Source organism: Syzygium oleosum, unplaced genomic scaffold (genome assembly GCF_021117445.2).
Source record: "Syzygium oleosum isolate NSW1041296 unplaced genomic scaffold, Sole_v2.1 Sole_v2.09, whole genome shotgun sequence".
Taxonomy (NCBI): domain Eukaryota; kingdom Viridiplantae; phylum Streptophyta; class Magnoliopsida; order Myrtales; family Myrtaceae; genus Syzygium; species Syzygium oleosum.
Genome location: NW_026607493.1, coordinates 1,788,896 through 1,805,340, shown reverse-complemented (window position 1 = coordinate 1,805,340; position 16,445 = coordinate 1,788,896). Strand labels below are relative to the sequence as shown.

Genomic DNA, 16,445 nt, shown 5'->3' with positions numbered 1-16,445 from the left:
ACTTTACTAATATTAGTGTTCGAGCGATTTTGTTTATGTTTTATTTAAATTGGAGGATAAACTTGCACGATGAGATTCGAGTTCACTTTAAATAAAAAAAGGATCAATATCGCTAAAATTCCAAATCAGTACACATGCAGCAAATTTATTTCAAACTAATTTTTTGACCACAAAAAATCTCAAACCGGTACACTTGTGATAAATTTGCCCTTCGTTAGTTTTCGTTAAATTTTACGGTCAAATTGCTAAGTTGAATGACACGAGTGTACCGGTTTGGGGTTTTACCTCCGTTCGTCACAGGTGTACCAATTTGTAATTTTTCATGGTATTAATTTAATTTAACGAAACTAATGTAAGGTAAATTTATCACACATGTACCGGTTTGTGATTTTCCGTGGAATTTGCCATAGGTGTACCAGTTTGGAGTTTTTTATGGTCAAAAAATTAGTTTGGGATAAATTTGTCACACATGTATACTGATTTTGAGATTTTTCGTGGTATCAACCCTAAATAAAACTCCACGCAAACTCTAGCGAAGGATTCGACTCGCCAGTTATCATGTTATTCTTTCTTGTATATTGTTACGTTTCTCTTGCAAAAATTATCATCGACACCAATATTCAAAATAACACAAAACATATAATCTTTGATCCGTGCAACGCAGAGGGCATCTCGTTAGTCCACGTACAAATTTCTCGTAATATTCCGAAAATTCGAATGTATTTTAAATTTCGACCGGAAAGAGAAAAAAAAAAAAGAAAGAAAGAGAGAGTGCATTTTTTAGGGTAAACAAAACATGCCTCAAATTCCAATATGTTTGACAAATGGGGGCAGGGCAAAGACTCCTCTATTCTTGTCATTCTTATTACTAATTATTTTATTACTAGTGTTATTAATAATTAATTAATTAATTATGATTATTATTATTATAAGCATTCTTTTGGCAAAACGAGTCAAGCAACGGGTGGGAGTCTTTCCACCACTTTTTTCTCTTTTTTTTTTGGGTGTTGTAGTTGGGGGGTGGGGACTTAGTGAAGTCAACAGTCTTCGCGAAACCTTGACAAAAATGGCCGTCCCCTCTCACTCCTCCTCCTCCATCTCCTCCCCTGATCAGCGACTCCCTCCCTCTCTCTCTCTCTCTCTCTCTCTCTCTCCGTTCCCTTCTTCCTCCTCCCTTCTTCCACACGAACACCAGCCGAGCCACACACAAAAAGGGGGCCTCAAAGCTTCGTTCACACCCGCATACACACTGGTCTCGCCCCTCCTCTCACGCTCTCTCTCCCTCCTTCCCTGTCTTTCTTGCTTATAACTTGGTGGTGTTCTTGCAGCTCCCCCTGGATACGTGCGCCCGGCTGCTTGGCTCCGCCTCCCCCTCCTCTCTTTTTCCGTTGCGGGTTGGACCCCCCCGTGTTCTTGGTGTTCTTTCTTGCCGTTTCATCGGCTGCGGCAATCGGATCGGCGGGCGGGGCTCTTGGGTACGTGTCTCTGCCCGTTTCTTGGTCTGCTGCTCTGTTCGCTTTCGTCTTTTGTGTTTTGAACTGATGGAATTCGGGTGCGGGTCGCGAACCTTTTGGGGTCGTGGGTCTTTGGTTCGAGTCGTCCCCGGGAGGTCTTCTGTTCCTGTATCTGTGTGCTGATTGGTTTTGCGGCTCTTCCGATGGTTGAGATATGTCTCCTGTTAGGTGCTTTTGTTTGAGAAAACGGTGCATCTGGGTTGGATATTCTGCTTCTCTTGATTTGGTTTCTTGTGTTCTTTTTTTTTATTATTATTAATGGGCTGCGTTCGTTAGTGGGAGGAGTGTCCGAAATCGAGCCATTTCAGCATGCGGCGGTAGCGAATTGAGGAGGTGTCCGTTTGTGGAATTCGAAAGGCTTCTTCGCGGGGGATGGAGCTGCAGAATCGAGTTTTGAGACTTGGGGCGGCGGTATTTCTCTGGGCCTTGCTTAGTTGTTGCGTGATCGACTGCGTCGTGACCGATATTAACTGCTTGAAGAGCATAAAAGCGTCGGTTCAGGATCCCCTGAATTACTTGAACTATACGTGGAATTTCGAGAACACCACTGAAGGCTTCATATGTCGATTCACTGGAGTTGAGTGCTGGCATCCTGATGAGAACAGGGTTCTTAATCTAAAGCTTTCTGATATGGGACTCAAGGGCCAGTTTCCTCGTGGCATCGAGCAATGCACAAGCATTACAGGATTGGATCTCTCCAGCAATGAGTTCTCTGGACCAATCCCGGAAAATATATCGAGTATAATTAAGTATGTAACATCTCTCGACCTGTCATCCAATAGTTTCTCCGGACAAATCCCGGCAAACCTTTCAAACTGTACCTACTTAAATTCCCTTAAGCTCGACCACAACCAGTTGTCCGGTCAGATTCCGGCTCAACTCAGCCTTCTTGGTCGACTCAGATCATTTAGCGTGGCCAACAACCTTCTGGTTGGGCCAGTCCCCGCGTTTGGCCCTAATACCACAATCAGTGCAGATGATTATGCGAATAATCCAGGACTTTGTGGTGCTCCTCTGCCTCTGTGCACGACAAAGAAGGGCTCCAACACTAAAATAATTGTTGCAGCAGCGGCCGGTAGCGTAACTCTCACGGCCATAGGTATTGCGATCGGCATGTTCTTTTATCTGCGTAGAGTGTCTGTGAAGAAGAAGAAAGACGACGATCCTGAAGGCAATAAGTGGGCAAAGAGCTTAAAGGGAAGCAAAGGGGTCAAGGTAAGTTTACCGAGTGCACTGCTTTTGAATTTGTTGCAAGAATTTATTTTGCCTGCCTGCATTATAAATACCATCTCTCTCTCTGTCTCTCTCTCTCCATGCGCATGTGCAGGCACACTTTGAGTGCCAATGAATTTATGCATCTATAGGACTGTTTTTGAGTTGGACTGAGTATATTTAATGCTCTCTAGGTTTCCATGTTTGAGAAGTCAGTTTCCAAGATGAAACTAAGTGACCTGATGAAGGCTACAAACAATTTCAGCAAACACAGCATAATTGGATCAGGAAGGACAGGGACAACGTATAAGGCCGTGCTTGAGGATAATTCTTTACTTATGGTTAAGAGGTTACAGGATTCTCAACACTCTGAGAAAGAAGTGATGTCTGAGATGGCTACACTAGGAAGGGTCAAGCACCGCAACTTGGTTCCACTTTTGGGTTTTTGCATGGCCAAAAAGGAGAGGCTTCTGGTCTACAAGTACATGCCCAACGGTATTCTCCATGATCGTCTACATTCTCCGGATGATCCCAGCAAAGCTATGGAGTGGACTTTGAGGCTCAAAATTGGGATCGGAGCAGCACGAGGACTGGCATGGCTTCACCATAACTGCAATCCTCGTATTATCCACCGCAACATAAGCTCCAAGTGCATCCTTCTTGATGCGGACTTTGAGCCTCAGATATCTGATTTTGGGCTGGCTAGGCTCATGAACCCAATCGACACGCATTTGAGTACTTTTGTGAATGGGGAGTTTGGCGATCTGGGATATGTCGCACCTGAGTATACACGTACCCTAATGGCCACCCCAAAGGGAGATGTGTACAGCTTTGGAGTCGTGCTCCTTGAGCTGGTAACTGGTGAGAGGCCCACTCAGGTTACTAAAGCACCTGAAAGCTTTAAGGGTAATTTGGTGGAGTGGATCACGGAGCTCCCAAAGAGCTCGCAACTCAAAGATGCTGTAGACAGATTTTTGGTTGGAAAGGGAATCGACGATGAAGTCAATAAAGTCCTTAAGGTGGCGTGTAGTTGTGTGTTGCCAGCTCCGAAGGAGAGGCCCACTATGTTTGAAGTCTATCAGTTTCTAAGGGCTATTGGGGATCGGTACCATTTCTCGACTGAAAATGAACTCATGATGCCCATAGACAGCGGCGACTCAGATTGCTTGGAGGAACTTATTGTTGCTCGAGAAGCAAGAGACTAGCACAGCTGAGCTCCTTTGGGTGAGAGATGGTCGACTCTGCAAGCCTCCCTCCTATGCTAGATGTAACTATTATGTGTGGTAAATGTTTAAATAGATATTACCCCGTAGCTGTGTATGTCTAGGCACACTGCTTCTTGTCATGCTATTCGAAGAGGTGGATATCATCTCCATATTACTATGTACGTGTTTTCTGCCGATTTGAGCCATTACTTCCGAAAATCCGACTCACGAAAAGGTGTGTGGACATGCGTTAGTAGTAAATGACGATAGTGATTATCTTGTTTCTGTGCACTGAAACGGAGCTTTCGTTATATGTACTTGGAAGTTCGCAGTATGTTGCCGCCTTTCCTCTTCTGCTGGAGCACTGGTGAGTTTCTTTTAGTTTGACAAAAAGGTTTGCCTGGATTTGTATGTTCATCAGCAACCTATTTATTCGTTCTGCACTCTTGTTTTAGCTTCATTCCCATAACATCAGTAGGCATTGCTGCATCGATTTTGTCTGCTATTAGTCTGTTGTTTTAAGTTGCTCTGGAGGTTTACATTACTGGTCTAGATCAAGTGCAAGTCTTGGAACAATGTTAAGTTTAAGTAGCCGACATCTGCCGCCGGACTCGCGTGTCATTGTTTTCTCTTAGAATTCAGAAATCAGATCATTTGAAGATTTTGGATATCATCATAGGTTCATAACTTTGGTCTTATGAGAACAAGTCGAGTCTAACATAAGATGAACCTTAGGTCAAGCTAACTAATTTACCCACAAAATCATTGATATTCCTGTCCGAGCTCCCCCCTTCGTCAACTGCTTCTTTGGCCAACTTCCTCCATTCCTCTGCGTTTCTCTTGATCTCTTTCCCCCTTTCTCCCTCCATCACTTCCCTTATGCATCTCTCTATCTCTCCTCTCGCGATGGTCCCATCTTCGTCCTTGGAAACCCTGACCCCCACTCCCCAAACGTCCTCCACGAACTTCGCGTTTGTGCCCTGGTCTGTCCATTGTGGCATCGCCACCATCGGCACCCCGAGGCTCAGAGCCTCGAGGATCGAGTTCCATCCACAGTGCGTCACGAAGCACCCAGTCGACCCGTGGGCCAAGATCTCCAGCTGCGGGCCCCACGGCACAACGAGCCCCACCTCCGAGCAACTCTGCTCCGCGAACCCAGGAGGGAGCTTTGCCATCTCCGAGTCCCGGACCACCCACAAGAAGTGTTTGTTGGAGTTTTTCAAGCCCCGTGCAAGCTCTTCCATCTGGGAAGTGTCTAGCTCAGCCATGCTTCCGAACGATACGTAGATGACCGAATTGGCGGGCTTGTCATCGAGCCAGCTCAGGCAGACCTGTGTGTTAGGCTTGAAGAGATTGATGCCATAGTCCTTGTCATCCTGCAGTCTCTTGTCCAAGTAGATTGATGGAATTGCTGGGCCAACCGTCTTCAGTGGCCAGAGCTTGGCCAAATGGTCTACGACCTTATCAACAATTGGATGAGTAGAACATCAACTTTCCCAAGAATAAAGATCAGATAATGGGTTAGAATTGCACAATGAAGTAGATGACCATGTCTAGGCGTAAATGTGTTGGTTAATGGTATCGAAGATCACTCACTTGCTTCAACTGCGAGATTACTAAACTAGACAATCAATACAAGCATAAGGTGATGATTCTGGCAGACACGACAAACATTAATTACCTCGTTCTCCAACTCATAGAATGAGTTATACAGCACCAGATCCGCTTCATCAACATTCGAGAATTGATCATTCACGATCAAGTCGAAGAAAGCCGGGTACGACCCCGGGATGTACAGGAATGACGGGGTCTCCGCTGGCTCGAGAGGCGGCAACCCGGGAAGCGAAATTGTCGTCCCCGGCAGCGGAAGCGGAAGGAGGCCTTGGTGCGCATGGTAATAGATGCTGTTCACGGCACAAGCTTGGGTGTAAAACGCCACTCCTAACTTCCCAAACTGCTTCGCCACATCAAGCGCCCAAGAAAGGAAGCCGTCGTAGATGACAGCGTCGATGGGATCCCCCGAACTGTCGAGCTTCTTGATTAGTGCCACCAGTGTTCTCCATCCAACGGCTTGGAGGCTCGTCAAGTAAGCCCCAATGCTCTCTGCCTGTGCAGACCCGCCTTTGTAGCAGAAATAATGTGTAAGTTAGGCTCATCACAAAATGGTCATATACATGTATTTCATGAACTCTAATGTAAGCTCGACACGATTTTTGTTTGGAAAAATATATGACAGAGAACTCAAACCAATGAAGCTTCATCTTTGTCACCAAAGCGCCTACCCTCAACATGAAAGTCGTTCATTGGACAAACTTGTTCTTCATCATGTCTGTTCTTCAGATTGACTCTACTAATCATAACCAACAGATTGCCACAAAACCCAAGAATGGCACAATCCAGAGCTCACTCTAGGCAACTAGCTAATTGTCTCTCACCTTCGTCGAATCCGTCTGAGATAGTCTCGATGCCGACGGAGTCGTTTGGGGCAGCGTGCATGGATTTGGCAACGAAGACGGTGGTCGCAAGAGTCACTCCGACACCTCTGGAGACTAAGCGCTTGGCGAACTGGAGCATCGGACTGATGTGGCCCTGCGCAGGGTAAGGGAGGACCAGGACACGAGCTTTGCTGGGTCTCTTCACCTCCTCCTTCTCCTCCTCCATGACTAACTCTGGACTGTGCACGGTAAGAAGATATAGTGAAGTTGCTAACTTCTCTACCGATATTGGTTGAGACTTATCTTTCAGATTGCTGCCATTACGTAGTGACAAAGAAGTGTCTTGTATTCTGTTTTGAGTTCTTTTTCGGCGGGCGCCGCCGGAGCACTTGTTGAGCAATCAAACGAGAAATTCATAGATTCCAATGCAATTTTTTATTTTGGCAGTGCTTGTAGAAATGCAATCATTTTTGTTATATATGTGTTAAGTGTCCGAAAGTATTTAGTAGGATGTTAAATCGTTTCGGAAGAGATTGATGAAGAAGCTAAGGGACTGAACATGCCAGAGATGGGTCCAATTGTACTAACGATGTCACACCAGGAAAGAAGTTTCGTTTGAAAAAAAAGGGGATAGATGGATAATTATGCTTGTTTTGGCACGTACTGGTGAAGGTGATGTTTGGCCAAAATTTCTCACTTCTTTGTATTTTCTGGTCAGTGGGTGTTGCTTTCATGACTATGGAAAAAAGAATTGTGTCAATTGAAGACTTTCCGGAGAAAATTGCCCGATCAATAATAGTATGAACGTTAATTCAATCCTAAATTTTTCAATCACGCCAATTTAGTTCTAAATCTTTGCGCGAAATTTCAATATAGTCCTTCATGTCAATTTTTGCCGGAAACTGCTGATGTGGAATTCGAGTCAATGGGGGCAATGCTACGAGGCACACCATCACGTCGACGATTTCTAGCGAAAATTGATAGAAATGATTACATTAGAATTTTGTGCAAATATTTAGTACTAAATCGATAAAATTGAAAAATTTAGGACCAGATTAATATCCATACAATAAGTTTATGATTGATTGGACAATCTCCCACGACTTTTAGGGTCGATTAATTTAACTTTTCTCAATTTAATTTAGATTAACATGACAAAATTTAAAATTTTAACTAGGGAAGAACGCCATTATGACCTGAAACATAATAATTACTAGTATCTAATATTATCGAGATCTGTTCAGAAAATTGATGCTACAAAGTATGACATACACGCAAATAGATATTTCATTCACATTCCTAACACACGAGACCAAGCATAAGTAGATCGATCGCTGCTATGACAGTTCTTCGCATGTCGATCATTTCTCTTTTCCTTCTTTTTCAAGTCTTAGCGCCCAATTTAGCAACAAACTTCTCAATGTTCCTGTCGGAACTCCCCCCCTCACCAACTGCGTCTTTGGTGATTTTCCTCCACTTTCCCGCATTTTCCCTCATTGTCTTCCATGTTTCACCTTCCGTTACCTTCCTAATGCAATCCTCTATCTCTTCACTCGTCACAACACCTCTTTCCTCATCAACCGGCGGCCTCAGCCCCATCTTCCAGACATCCGTGATGTACTTGGCGTTCGTGGGCTGGTCGGTCCACTGCGGGATCGCCAGCATCGGCGCGCCCAAGCTGAGCGCTTCCAGGGTCGAGTTCCAACCGCAGTGTGTCACGAAAAGCCCTAGCGCCTCGTGCGCAAGGACTTCGAGCTGAGGACACCATGTCACGATTAGACCCTTTTGGGATGTCTCGGTACCCTTTGCAAAGCCTTGTGGGAGTTTCTCTGCTTCCGATGATCTGACCACCCAGAGGAAATAGCAGTTGCTTCTCTCTAGTCCCATTGCTAGCTCGTGCATTTGGTCAACCTTTAGCTCCGCCATGCTCCCAAAGGAGACGTACACAACTGACCCTTTTGGCTTTGTGCTGAGCCATCTCATGGTGGTGTCGTGATCTGGTTGGAAGATGCTGAAGCCATATTCTTTGTCCTGTTCAAGCCTGTTGTCTAAAAAGGTTGATGGTACCGTTGGTCCTATGGTCCTGAATGGCAAGATCTTCATGAACCAGTCCGCAACCTACAAAGAAGAAGAGGAAAAAGAAGAAAACTCGTTGAATGCTTAAAAGATCAAGCTGGACGACTCATGGATCAAAAAGTTGGAATCACAGCCAAAAGAGAGAAATGAGGACGAGTCTCATTATAATTAATTGATTGAGGATTGGAGGATACCTGAGCATCACATGTTTACGAATGATCCACTAGTATCTTTCATTTCATTAAGACATTTTGAGTAACTTGACTTTAACATAAGAATCCACCAAGACATGTCGTTGTGGTGTCAACATCGACATCCTATTGTCAAATAATTTAATGAGTACTTGACGGATGCATGATGTACGACATAGCAAATGCCACAAAAGGTTATATATAGACAGTAAATTAGTAAGCACATCCAACTAGAACATCCCCCCTCCCCCAGCGTACTCACAAATAGTTCAGTTCCCAAGGTTCCAGTGTACTTACTTCTTGATCAAGTTCATATACTGTATTGCAAAGCACCCAGTCCACTTTGTCAAGATTGGAGAACTGGTTCACAAGCATGCCAGAGAAAGCTGGATATGACCCCTCATCACACACGAAAGATGGCATATCTTGAGGGTCAAGGGGAGGCATTCCAGGAAGCAAAACCTGCTTCTTAACAGGAACTTCAAGCCACCCCTTTTGGCAGTGGCAAAACACACTGGCCACAGCACAAGGCATGGTGAAGAAAGCAGCCCCAACAAGCCCAAATTTTCGGGCCACATCAAGAGCCCAAGGCAAGAACGAGTCGTAGATGATGCAAGTCGGCGGAAGGCTGCGGGAGATTAGCCTCTCGACCAGCTCGATCAGGGTCTCGGGTCCGACCTTCCAGAAGCGCTCGAGGTAGGCTTCGGGGCTACCCGCAGCCCCAATGCCACCGACGTCGAACCCGTCGGAGATCGCCTCGAGCGGGATTGAGGTGCATGAGGAGGATCCATGCAGGGTCTTGGACATGGATGTGGTAGTGACAAGAGTGACTTTGACTCCTCGGTGGAGTAGACGCTTGGAGAATTGGAGCATGGGGTTGATGTGGCCTTGGGTTGGGTATGACAGAACCAGGCAATGTGGTTGCAGGGGCTCGCTCGAATCCTCCATCCTCTGGCGTTTCTCTTGCAACTCAAGTGAAAGCGTCTCGTCACGGTCTTATATGCAATGTCACAACCTTAATGCAGTGCTTGATGGACCCTAGTCAGCATAAGAGAAAAAGTACTCGGTCGGTCGGTACTTCAGATCTGGCAAATGATTTGCTGTGATATCATTTCAATGAGTGGCCAGGAAAAATTATCATCTTTTCAATTTCTTGTGAAATTGGTTGAAGAATAAAGGCGCGAATGAAAACATTTCTCTTTCTCCGATCCTATTTCTAGCTAGAAATAGAAAAATCTATTTCTCTTTCGAGGATGAGTTTCTGAACAAAAAGTAGCGTTTGATAACGACGTGAAATTTCTGTTCTCAGAATAGAAATTCATTTGATAACAACACAAAATTTATGTCTCGCTGGTATGCGAGCAGTGGCGGCGGGCGGATGGCCGGCAAGCGGCGAAGGGGGGTGGCCGGCGAGCGGCGGCAATAGGGGGGCCAGCAAGCGACGGTGGCAGAGGACGAGCGGCGGCGGGTGGCGAGCGGCGGCGAATGGCCGGCGAGCGACAAGAGGCGGCGGCGGACGGTCGGCAAGGGGCAGGCGAACGACAAGCGGCGGCGGCGAACGATCGACTGGGGACCAGTGGGCAGCGGTGGACATGCCAGCTGGGGGCCGACAGGCGGCGTGGGCAACGGACGGGCCAGCAAGCGGCGTCAAGGGTGAGCAATAAAAAAAAGTTGTTATTTCTATTTCTATTTCAGAAATAGAAAAGTGGAAAATTTTTACTTCTCATTTCTGTTTCAAATCTATTTTTGGGCCAAAATTTATCCTAAAAATAAAAAAATGAAATTATTTTACCAAACGGATTTTTGTTCCAAACCTGTTTTGGAGAACAAAAAAATAGAAAAATAAGGAAACGGAATGATTATTATTCGCCCCCTAAGGAGCTTATCAGGTAAAAGCTGACCCCGTTGATCACGTTGTGGAGAGAGTATGAAATGAAAGAGCAAACAAAAGTTTGACAATGTGATCATGAAGCTAAAAATTGGATCTGAATCCTTTCAATCAACTAGACGAAGATGGCTGAACCAATCCACTCAACCCCATGGAGTCCCAGCAAAATAAAAAACAAACGGAACGTGGCACACGTTGTGGAGAGAGAGCGCGAGCGCTTCAAATCGCCATGAGAAATCATATCCCTATCGAGAAAATTATCTAAAAAGTCATCGACCAATTACAGTTTTGCCAATTCAGTTATAAATATTTCGCTTCTTGTCAATTGAGTCATAAATGCTTTTGCTTTTTGCCAATTGGATTTATCTGATCAATTTTAGCCGGAAATTGCTAACATGGATACTGACCCGCCGGCCTCACCGGCCTCTAGTGAGCCTCACCCCCGTCGGCCCCTGGCGACTGGCTGGAGGAGGAAGAAGGGGAGGAAAAAAAAAGTAAAAAAGGAAAAAGGATCGAAGAGAAAAATAAGAAAATTAAAAAAATATTAAAATATTATTAAAAATTATCTGCGTCATCACCATGTAGGCCGGTCGGCATCCACGTCAGCGATTTCTAGCCAAAATTAACTGGATAAACTCAATTTGTAAGAAGTAAAAAAGTTTAGAACTCAATTAACAAAATTAAAAGGTTTAGAGCAGAATTGGATAATACAATAGATTTAGGATATTTTGGATAATTTTTCCTATTCCTACCTACTGCTCAAGTTTGGCCCCACTAAGGAACATCATCATGTTTCAAATCTTTTCATTGTGTGGTTCTAGGATGAACATTGTCAACATGTGCATAGGAGTAGAATTAGAAATACTGAAGGAATGGCCATGTATTTCCAACTATAAATACATGGGAAAATTGTCAAATCAGTCCTAAACCTATTGTACGGCGGTCAATTCAGTCCTAAACCTTTTAATTTTGCCAATTCAGTCCTAAACCTTTCTAATTCTTGCCAATTCAGTCCTTCCTCCAATTTTGATCGGCGTCTTGCGTGCGCGTGCGTCCGCAGCAACCGACGTGGCAATTTTTTATTATTATTTTTTCAATTTTTTAATCTTTTTTTTTTTTTGATTTCTTCCTCCGGCCGGGTCCGGCGACCGGCGGCCGCCGAGGGGGGGGGCGGCGAGGTCGACCTCGCCGCCGCGAGGCGAGGCCGACCTTGCCGTCGCCTGGGGCGCGACGGCGAGGTCGAGCCTCGCCCAGATCTGGCGAGGCTCGACCTTGCCGTCGCGCCCCAAGCGACGGCGAGGCTTGAGCCTCGCCGCCCCGGCCGGGACCCGCCGTCGCCCGGGTCGCGACAACCGAGGTCGAGCCTTGCCCGATCCGGCGAGGCTCGACCTCACCGTCACGACCTAGGCGACGGCGAGGTCGGACTTGCCGCCGCCGGGCTAGGCGAGGCCCAAGAATGCGAGAGCTGACTGGCGAGGCTCGACCTCCGCCGTCGCGGCCCGGGCGACGGCGAGGTCGAGCCTCGCCCAGATCCGGCGAGGCTCGACCTTGCCGTCGCGAACCAGGCGACGGGGAGGTCGGCCTCGCCTCAACAGCGGCGAGGCCGGCGAGGTCGACCTCGCCGACCCTCCCCTCTGGAAGGCCGCCGGTCGCCGGACCGGCCAGAGGAAGAAATCAGAAAAAAAAAGATTAAAAAATTGAAAAAAAATAATAAAAAATTGCCACGTCAGCGTTGGCCGGACGGTCGACGCCGGCCGGCGGCCACGTCAGCGCCGGTCGGCCAAAATTGGCCGGAAGGACTGAATTGGCAAGAATTAAAAAGGTTTAGGACTGAATTGGCAAAATTAAAAGGTTTAGGACTGAATTGGTCGCCGTACAATAGGTTTAGGACTGATTTGACAATTTTCCCATAAATACATCATAACTTATGGATTTCTAGTTACCATATCTTTATCCAGCCGTATAAGCCTCATAATGATAAAAAGTTTTTAGCACAATTTATATTATTTTGCGGAGTTACAAATATATCCGGATTCATAAGAAATCATTTTCAAACCTGTGCGACCCGTTGGATTTCACCTAAAGGGAAATATAAAATGCGACTATTTCGCGTATTGAAGATTCCTCAATTTTCATCTTTTTAACAATAATTAACCCTCTAACCATAACAACCATCGCGTGACTCCATAAACAAATCGATAACGTAAACGATAGATAAACACTAGTAAAACTCGCAACACATGCACATAGGCGCAAACACGCTCACAAACCCAAATTCAAAAAAAAGTCTCTCATAGTTTTTTCATTGATTCAGAGATAAACCGTTTTACAAAAGGACATTATGTCAGCAAAAATATACTAAAATCCTACATCAAACTTGATTGAAAATGATTAGAAAATCTCTTAAAATAATGTCTAAAAACAACTTGAGTTTCTAAGATAATTAGTTAAAATTCCGAAACCCTAAACCTAGGAAACATAAATTAAATTCGAATCTTTAAGATAATTTTGTCCCGTGCAACAAACACCTTGCAAGACTATTAAGCAGCCATATAAGATAGTTATATATAGATTCTAAACTCAATCGATACTAGTTACATGTACAAAGTGATGACTAGATTTGATATGCTAAATGACGTGACATAATACATATAGTGTCGCTTGATAAAAAAATAACATCCGTCTCACATTTCGCTTAAGACTTATTAATTACTAGATTTAGCGACGGACTCTCGGCGTTGCTTTACTAACTAAGGAATTGGGAATTGAGTCAATTGACTTATAAAAGAAAAACGAGTTAAAATGACAATTTCTCTATGATTAGGTAATTTTGTTCGATAAAATAGGTATTATTAATGGCAAAAGAGAACAGGAAGAGCAACCTTGCTACAGCTAAAGAATTGAAGTCAAAAGGCTAATCAGAGTTTCAAAATGATGAGATTTTACAACACTATGATTCTTAAATTCATAAGGTAAATGATACAGCCGGAAAATGAAAGCTCGCACGCTATTTTTCGAAAGAAATTCAACAAAAGGAAATCAACGATGGTCGTGCTGGAGGGGGTTCGTGTTATGAGTCGAATCTTTCTTCAAACCTCAACATAAGAAAGAACAACATGAACAAAATAAAAGAACTTGCTCGAATGGAAGATAAGAAAATGACAATCTGAGCTGTAGTTTCGTTATACGCAACTCTGTGAATTAAGTGTGCGAAGCTTCCTATTAGCTAGTGCCGAGATTGGAGAACAGATGAATGTGAATGATATAGAAAAAGGTTAGATGTTGCAACATGGTTTAGCTCAAACGAAACATTTTCACCTTCGGACGTGTGCAGACAGACCCTCACACATGAAACATCATTCGTCAATGACGACACTCGATCATGAGCTCTCATCAAGAAAACCAAAAGAAAGAGGATGAGGAAAGAGGGAGAGAGCTGAACGGGCAAGGGAGGGAACGGCAGAACAAGAAAAAGAAAAGAGGGAGAGGGAGGTGGGTTCTGCTAGGGAGAAGAGGCAGCGACTTCCGGCGAAGGCTTGATGGGGAAACCTTGTCGGAATTGGCTGAAATTTTAGTAGGTTGTTCGTGAGATCAAGGGCTACAAAGTGAATGGTTATGATCCCTAAAAGGTCGGCCAATGGAGTTCTTATATCATTTCGTGGGTTTAGGGTGAACATTGTCAACATTGACGTGGGGACCGCTCATTAAGTCAAATTGTAATCTCCTAACTTACAGCATTTTTCTGTCATTTCATCAATTTTCTAGCTTCTTTTGTTCAATCAAGTTCTTTTGGTACAACTGATGAAGTTCTTCAACAACAAATTAATAGAGACAAAATTTGACAGATATCACGCATATCGTTTAGAACTTAAGCAGTATTACAAGTATGAAATCGATATCTGTTCAGAAAATAACGCGGCAAAGTATAAAATTCACATTATCAACAAATGAGACCCACATGATACATAGTCGAGTATTTAGTGTGCCGCACATATTATTGCATATATCCTTTCACTAGGATAAGTAGATCGATTACTACTATGTTCGTTAATCATAAATCTAGCATTTCTCTTTTCCTTTTTTCAGGTCTTAGCGCCCAATTTAGCAACAAACTCCTCAATGTTCCTATCGGAACTCCCACCCTCGCCAGCTGCGTCTTTAGTGATTTTTCTCCACTTTCCCGCGTTTTCCCTCATTGTTTTCCTTGTGTCCCCTTCCATTACCTTCCTAATGCAATGCTCTATCTCTTCACTCGTCACAACACCTCTTTCCTCATCAACTAGTGGCCTCAGGCCCATCTTCCAGACATCCATAATGTACTTGGCGTTCGTGGGCTGGTCGGTCCACTGTGGGATCGCCAGCATCGGCACACCCAAACTGAGCGCTTCCAAAGTCGAGTTCCAACCGCAATGTGTCACGAAAAGCCCTAGTGCCTCGTGTGCAAGGACTTCAAGCTGAGGACACCATGTCACAATCAGACCCTTTTGGGATGTCTCGGTACCGTTTGCAAAGCCTTGTGGGAGTTTCTCTGCTTCTGATGATCTGACCACCCAGAGAAAATAGCTGTTGCTTCTCTTAAGTCCGATTGCTAGCTCGTGCATTTGTTCAATCTTTAGCTCGGCCATGCTCCCAAAGGAGACATACACAACCGACCCTTTTGGCTTTGTGCTGAGCCATCTCATGGTGGTGTCATGGTCTGGTTTGAAGATGCTGAAGCCATATTCTTTGTCTTGTTCAAGCCTGTTGTCTAAATAGGTGGATGGTACTGTTGGTCCTATGGTCCTGAATGGCAAGATCTTCATGAACCAGTCCGCAACCTAAGAAGAAGAAGTTCTCGTTAAATGCTTGATAGATCAAGTTGGACCGACTCATGGATCAAAAAGGTGACAATACAGTTGAAAGAGAGAAATGGGGTTACAGTCTCATTCTAAGTAATTGATTGAAGATTGGAGGATAATTTGAGCATTGCATGTTTGCAATTAATAGACTAGTATCTTTAATTTCATTACGATGTTTCAAGTAACCTAACTTTAATATAAGAACCTGTCGAGTCATGTCCTTGTGGTGTCAACATGGACGATCCTATCGTATGTGAATTTAATAAGTACTTGACGTATGCATGATCTACGGTAGAGTAGATGCCAGAAAGGTTATATAATCAGTGACCTTGTACATCCAATTAGAACCCAAAAACAAGGAAGAAGAAGAAGTAATCAAGACGAGTATTAGTGTACTGTCAAATGGTTTAGTTCCAAAGGTTCTAGTGTGCTTACTTCTTGATCAAGTTCATATACTGTATTGCAAAGCACCCAGTCCACTTTGTCAAGATTGGAGAACTGGTTCACAAGCATGCCAGAGAAAGCTGGATATGACTCCACATCACACACTAAAGATGGCATATCTTGAGGGTCAAGAGGAGGCATCCCAGGAAGCAAAACCTGCTTCTTAACAGGAACTTCAAGCCATCCCTTTTGGCAGTGGTAAAACACACTGCTCACAGCACAAGGCATGGTGAAGAAAGCAGCCCCAACAAGACCAAATTTTTGGGCCACATCAAGAGCCCAAGGCAAGAACGAGTCATAGATGATGCAAGTTGGCGGTGGACCACCGGAGATTAGCCTCTTGACCAGCTCGCTCAGGGTCTCAGGGCCGACCTTCCAGAAGCGCTCGATGTAGGACTCGGGGCTACCTGCCGCCCCAATGCCACCGTCGTCGAAGCCGTCGGAGATCGCCTCTAGCGCGATCGAGGTGCATGAGGAGGATCCATGCAGGGTCTTGGACATGGATTTAGCGGTGACAAGAGTAACTTTGACTCCTTTGTGAAGTAGACGCTTGGAGAATTGGAGCAAGGGGTTGATGTGGCCTTGGGTTGGGTATGATAGAACTAAGCAATGTGGTTTCAGGGATTTACTTGAATCCTCCAT

At 44.7% G+C, this 16,445-nt stretch overlaps 4 protein-coding genes and 1 long non-coding RNA gene across 5 annotated transcripts; 2 read left to right on the top strand and 3 right to left on the bottom strand.

Moving 5' to 3' along the window:
* Positions 1-1,406: 1,406 nt before the first annotated feature.
* Positions 1,407-4,150, top strand: LOC115690219 (probably inactive leucine-rich repeat receptor-like protein kinase At5g48380). The gene is made up of 3 exons (XM_030616492.2): positions 1,407-1,475; positions 1,791-2,729; positions 2,921-4,150. The coding sequence occupies exons 2-3, from the start codon at positions 1,887-1,889 to the stop codon at positions 3,929-3,931; spliced, it is 1,854 nt and encodes a 617-aa protein (XP_030472352.2). The 5' UTR covers positions 1,407-1,475; positions 1,791-1,886; the 3' UTR covers positions 3,932-4,150.
* A 418-nt stretch (positions 4,151-4,568) lies between these two features.
* Positions 4,569-6,700, bottom strand: LOC115690220 (UDP-glycosyltransferase 74G1-like). The gene is made up of 3 exons (XM_030616493.2): positions 6,367-6,700; positions 5,613-6,052; positions 4,569-5,391 (listed from the first exon to the last, which is right to left on the bottom strand). Exons 1-3 carry the CDS (start codon positions 6,590-6,592, stop codon positions 4,663-4,665), a joined length of 1,395 nt encoding a protein of 464 aa, XP_030472353.2. The 5' UTR covers positions 6,593-6,700; the 3' UTR covers positions 4,569-4,662.
* LOC130138887 (uncharacterized) lies at positions 5,932-6,812 on the top strand. The gene is made up of 2 exons (XR_008817176.1): positions 5,932-6,072; positions 6,168-6,812. It is a non-coding gene; the product is annotated as an uncharacterized LOC130138887 (long non-coding RNA).
* A 743-nt stretch (positions 6,813-7,555) lies between these two features.
* LOC130138972 (UDP-glycosyltransferase 74F2-like) lies at positions 7,556-9,764 on the bottom strand. Its single transcript, XM_056314776.1, has 2 exons — positions 8,931-9,764; positions 7,556-8,484 (listed from the first exon to the last, which is right to left on the bottom strand). The coding sequence occupies exons 1-2, from the start codon at positions 9,579-9,581 to the stop codon at positions 7,750-7,752; spliced, it is 1,386 nt and encodes a 461-aa protein (XP_056170751.1). The 5' UTR covers positions 9,582-9,764; the 3' UTR covers positions 7,556-7,749.
* A 4,670-nt stretch (positions 9,765-14,434) lies between these two features.
* Positions 14,435-16,445, bottom strand: LOC115668555 (UDP-glycosyltransferase 74F2-like). Its single transcript, XM_056314621.1, has 2 exons — positions 15,795-16,445; positions 14,435-15,338 (listed from the first exon to the last, which is right to left on the bottom strand). The coding sequence occupies exons 1-2, from the start codon at positions 16,443-16,445 to the stop codon at positions 14,604-14,606; spliced, it is 1,386 nt and encodes a 461-aa protein (XP_056170596.1). The 3' UTR covers positions 14,435-14,603.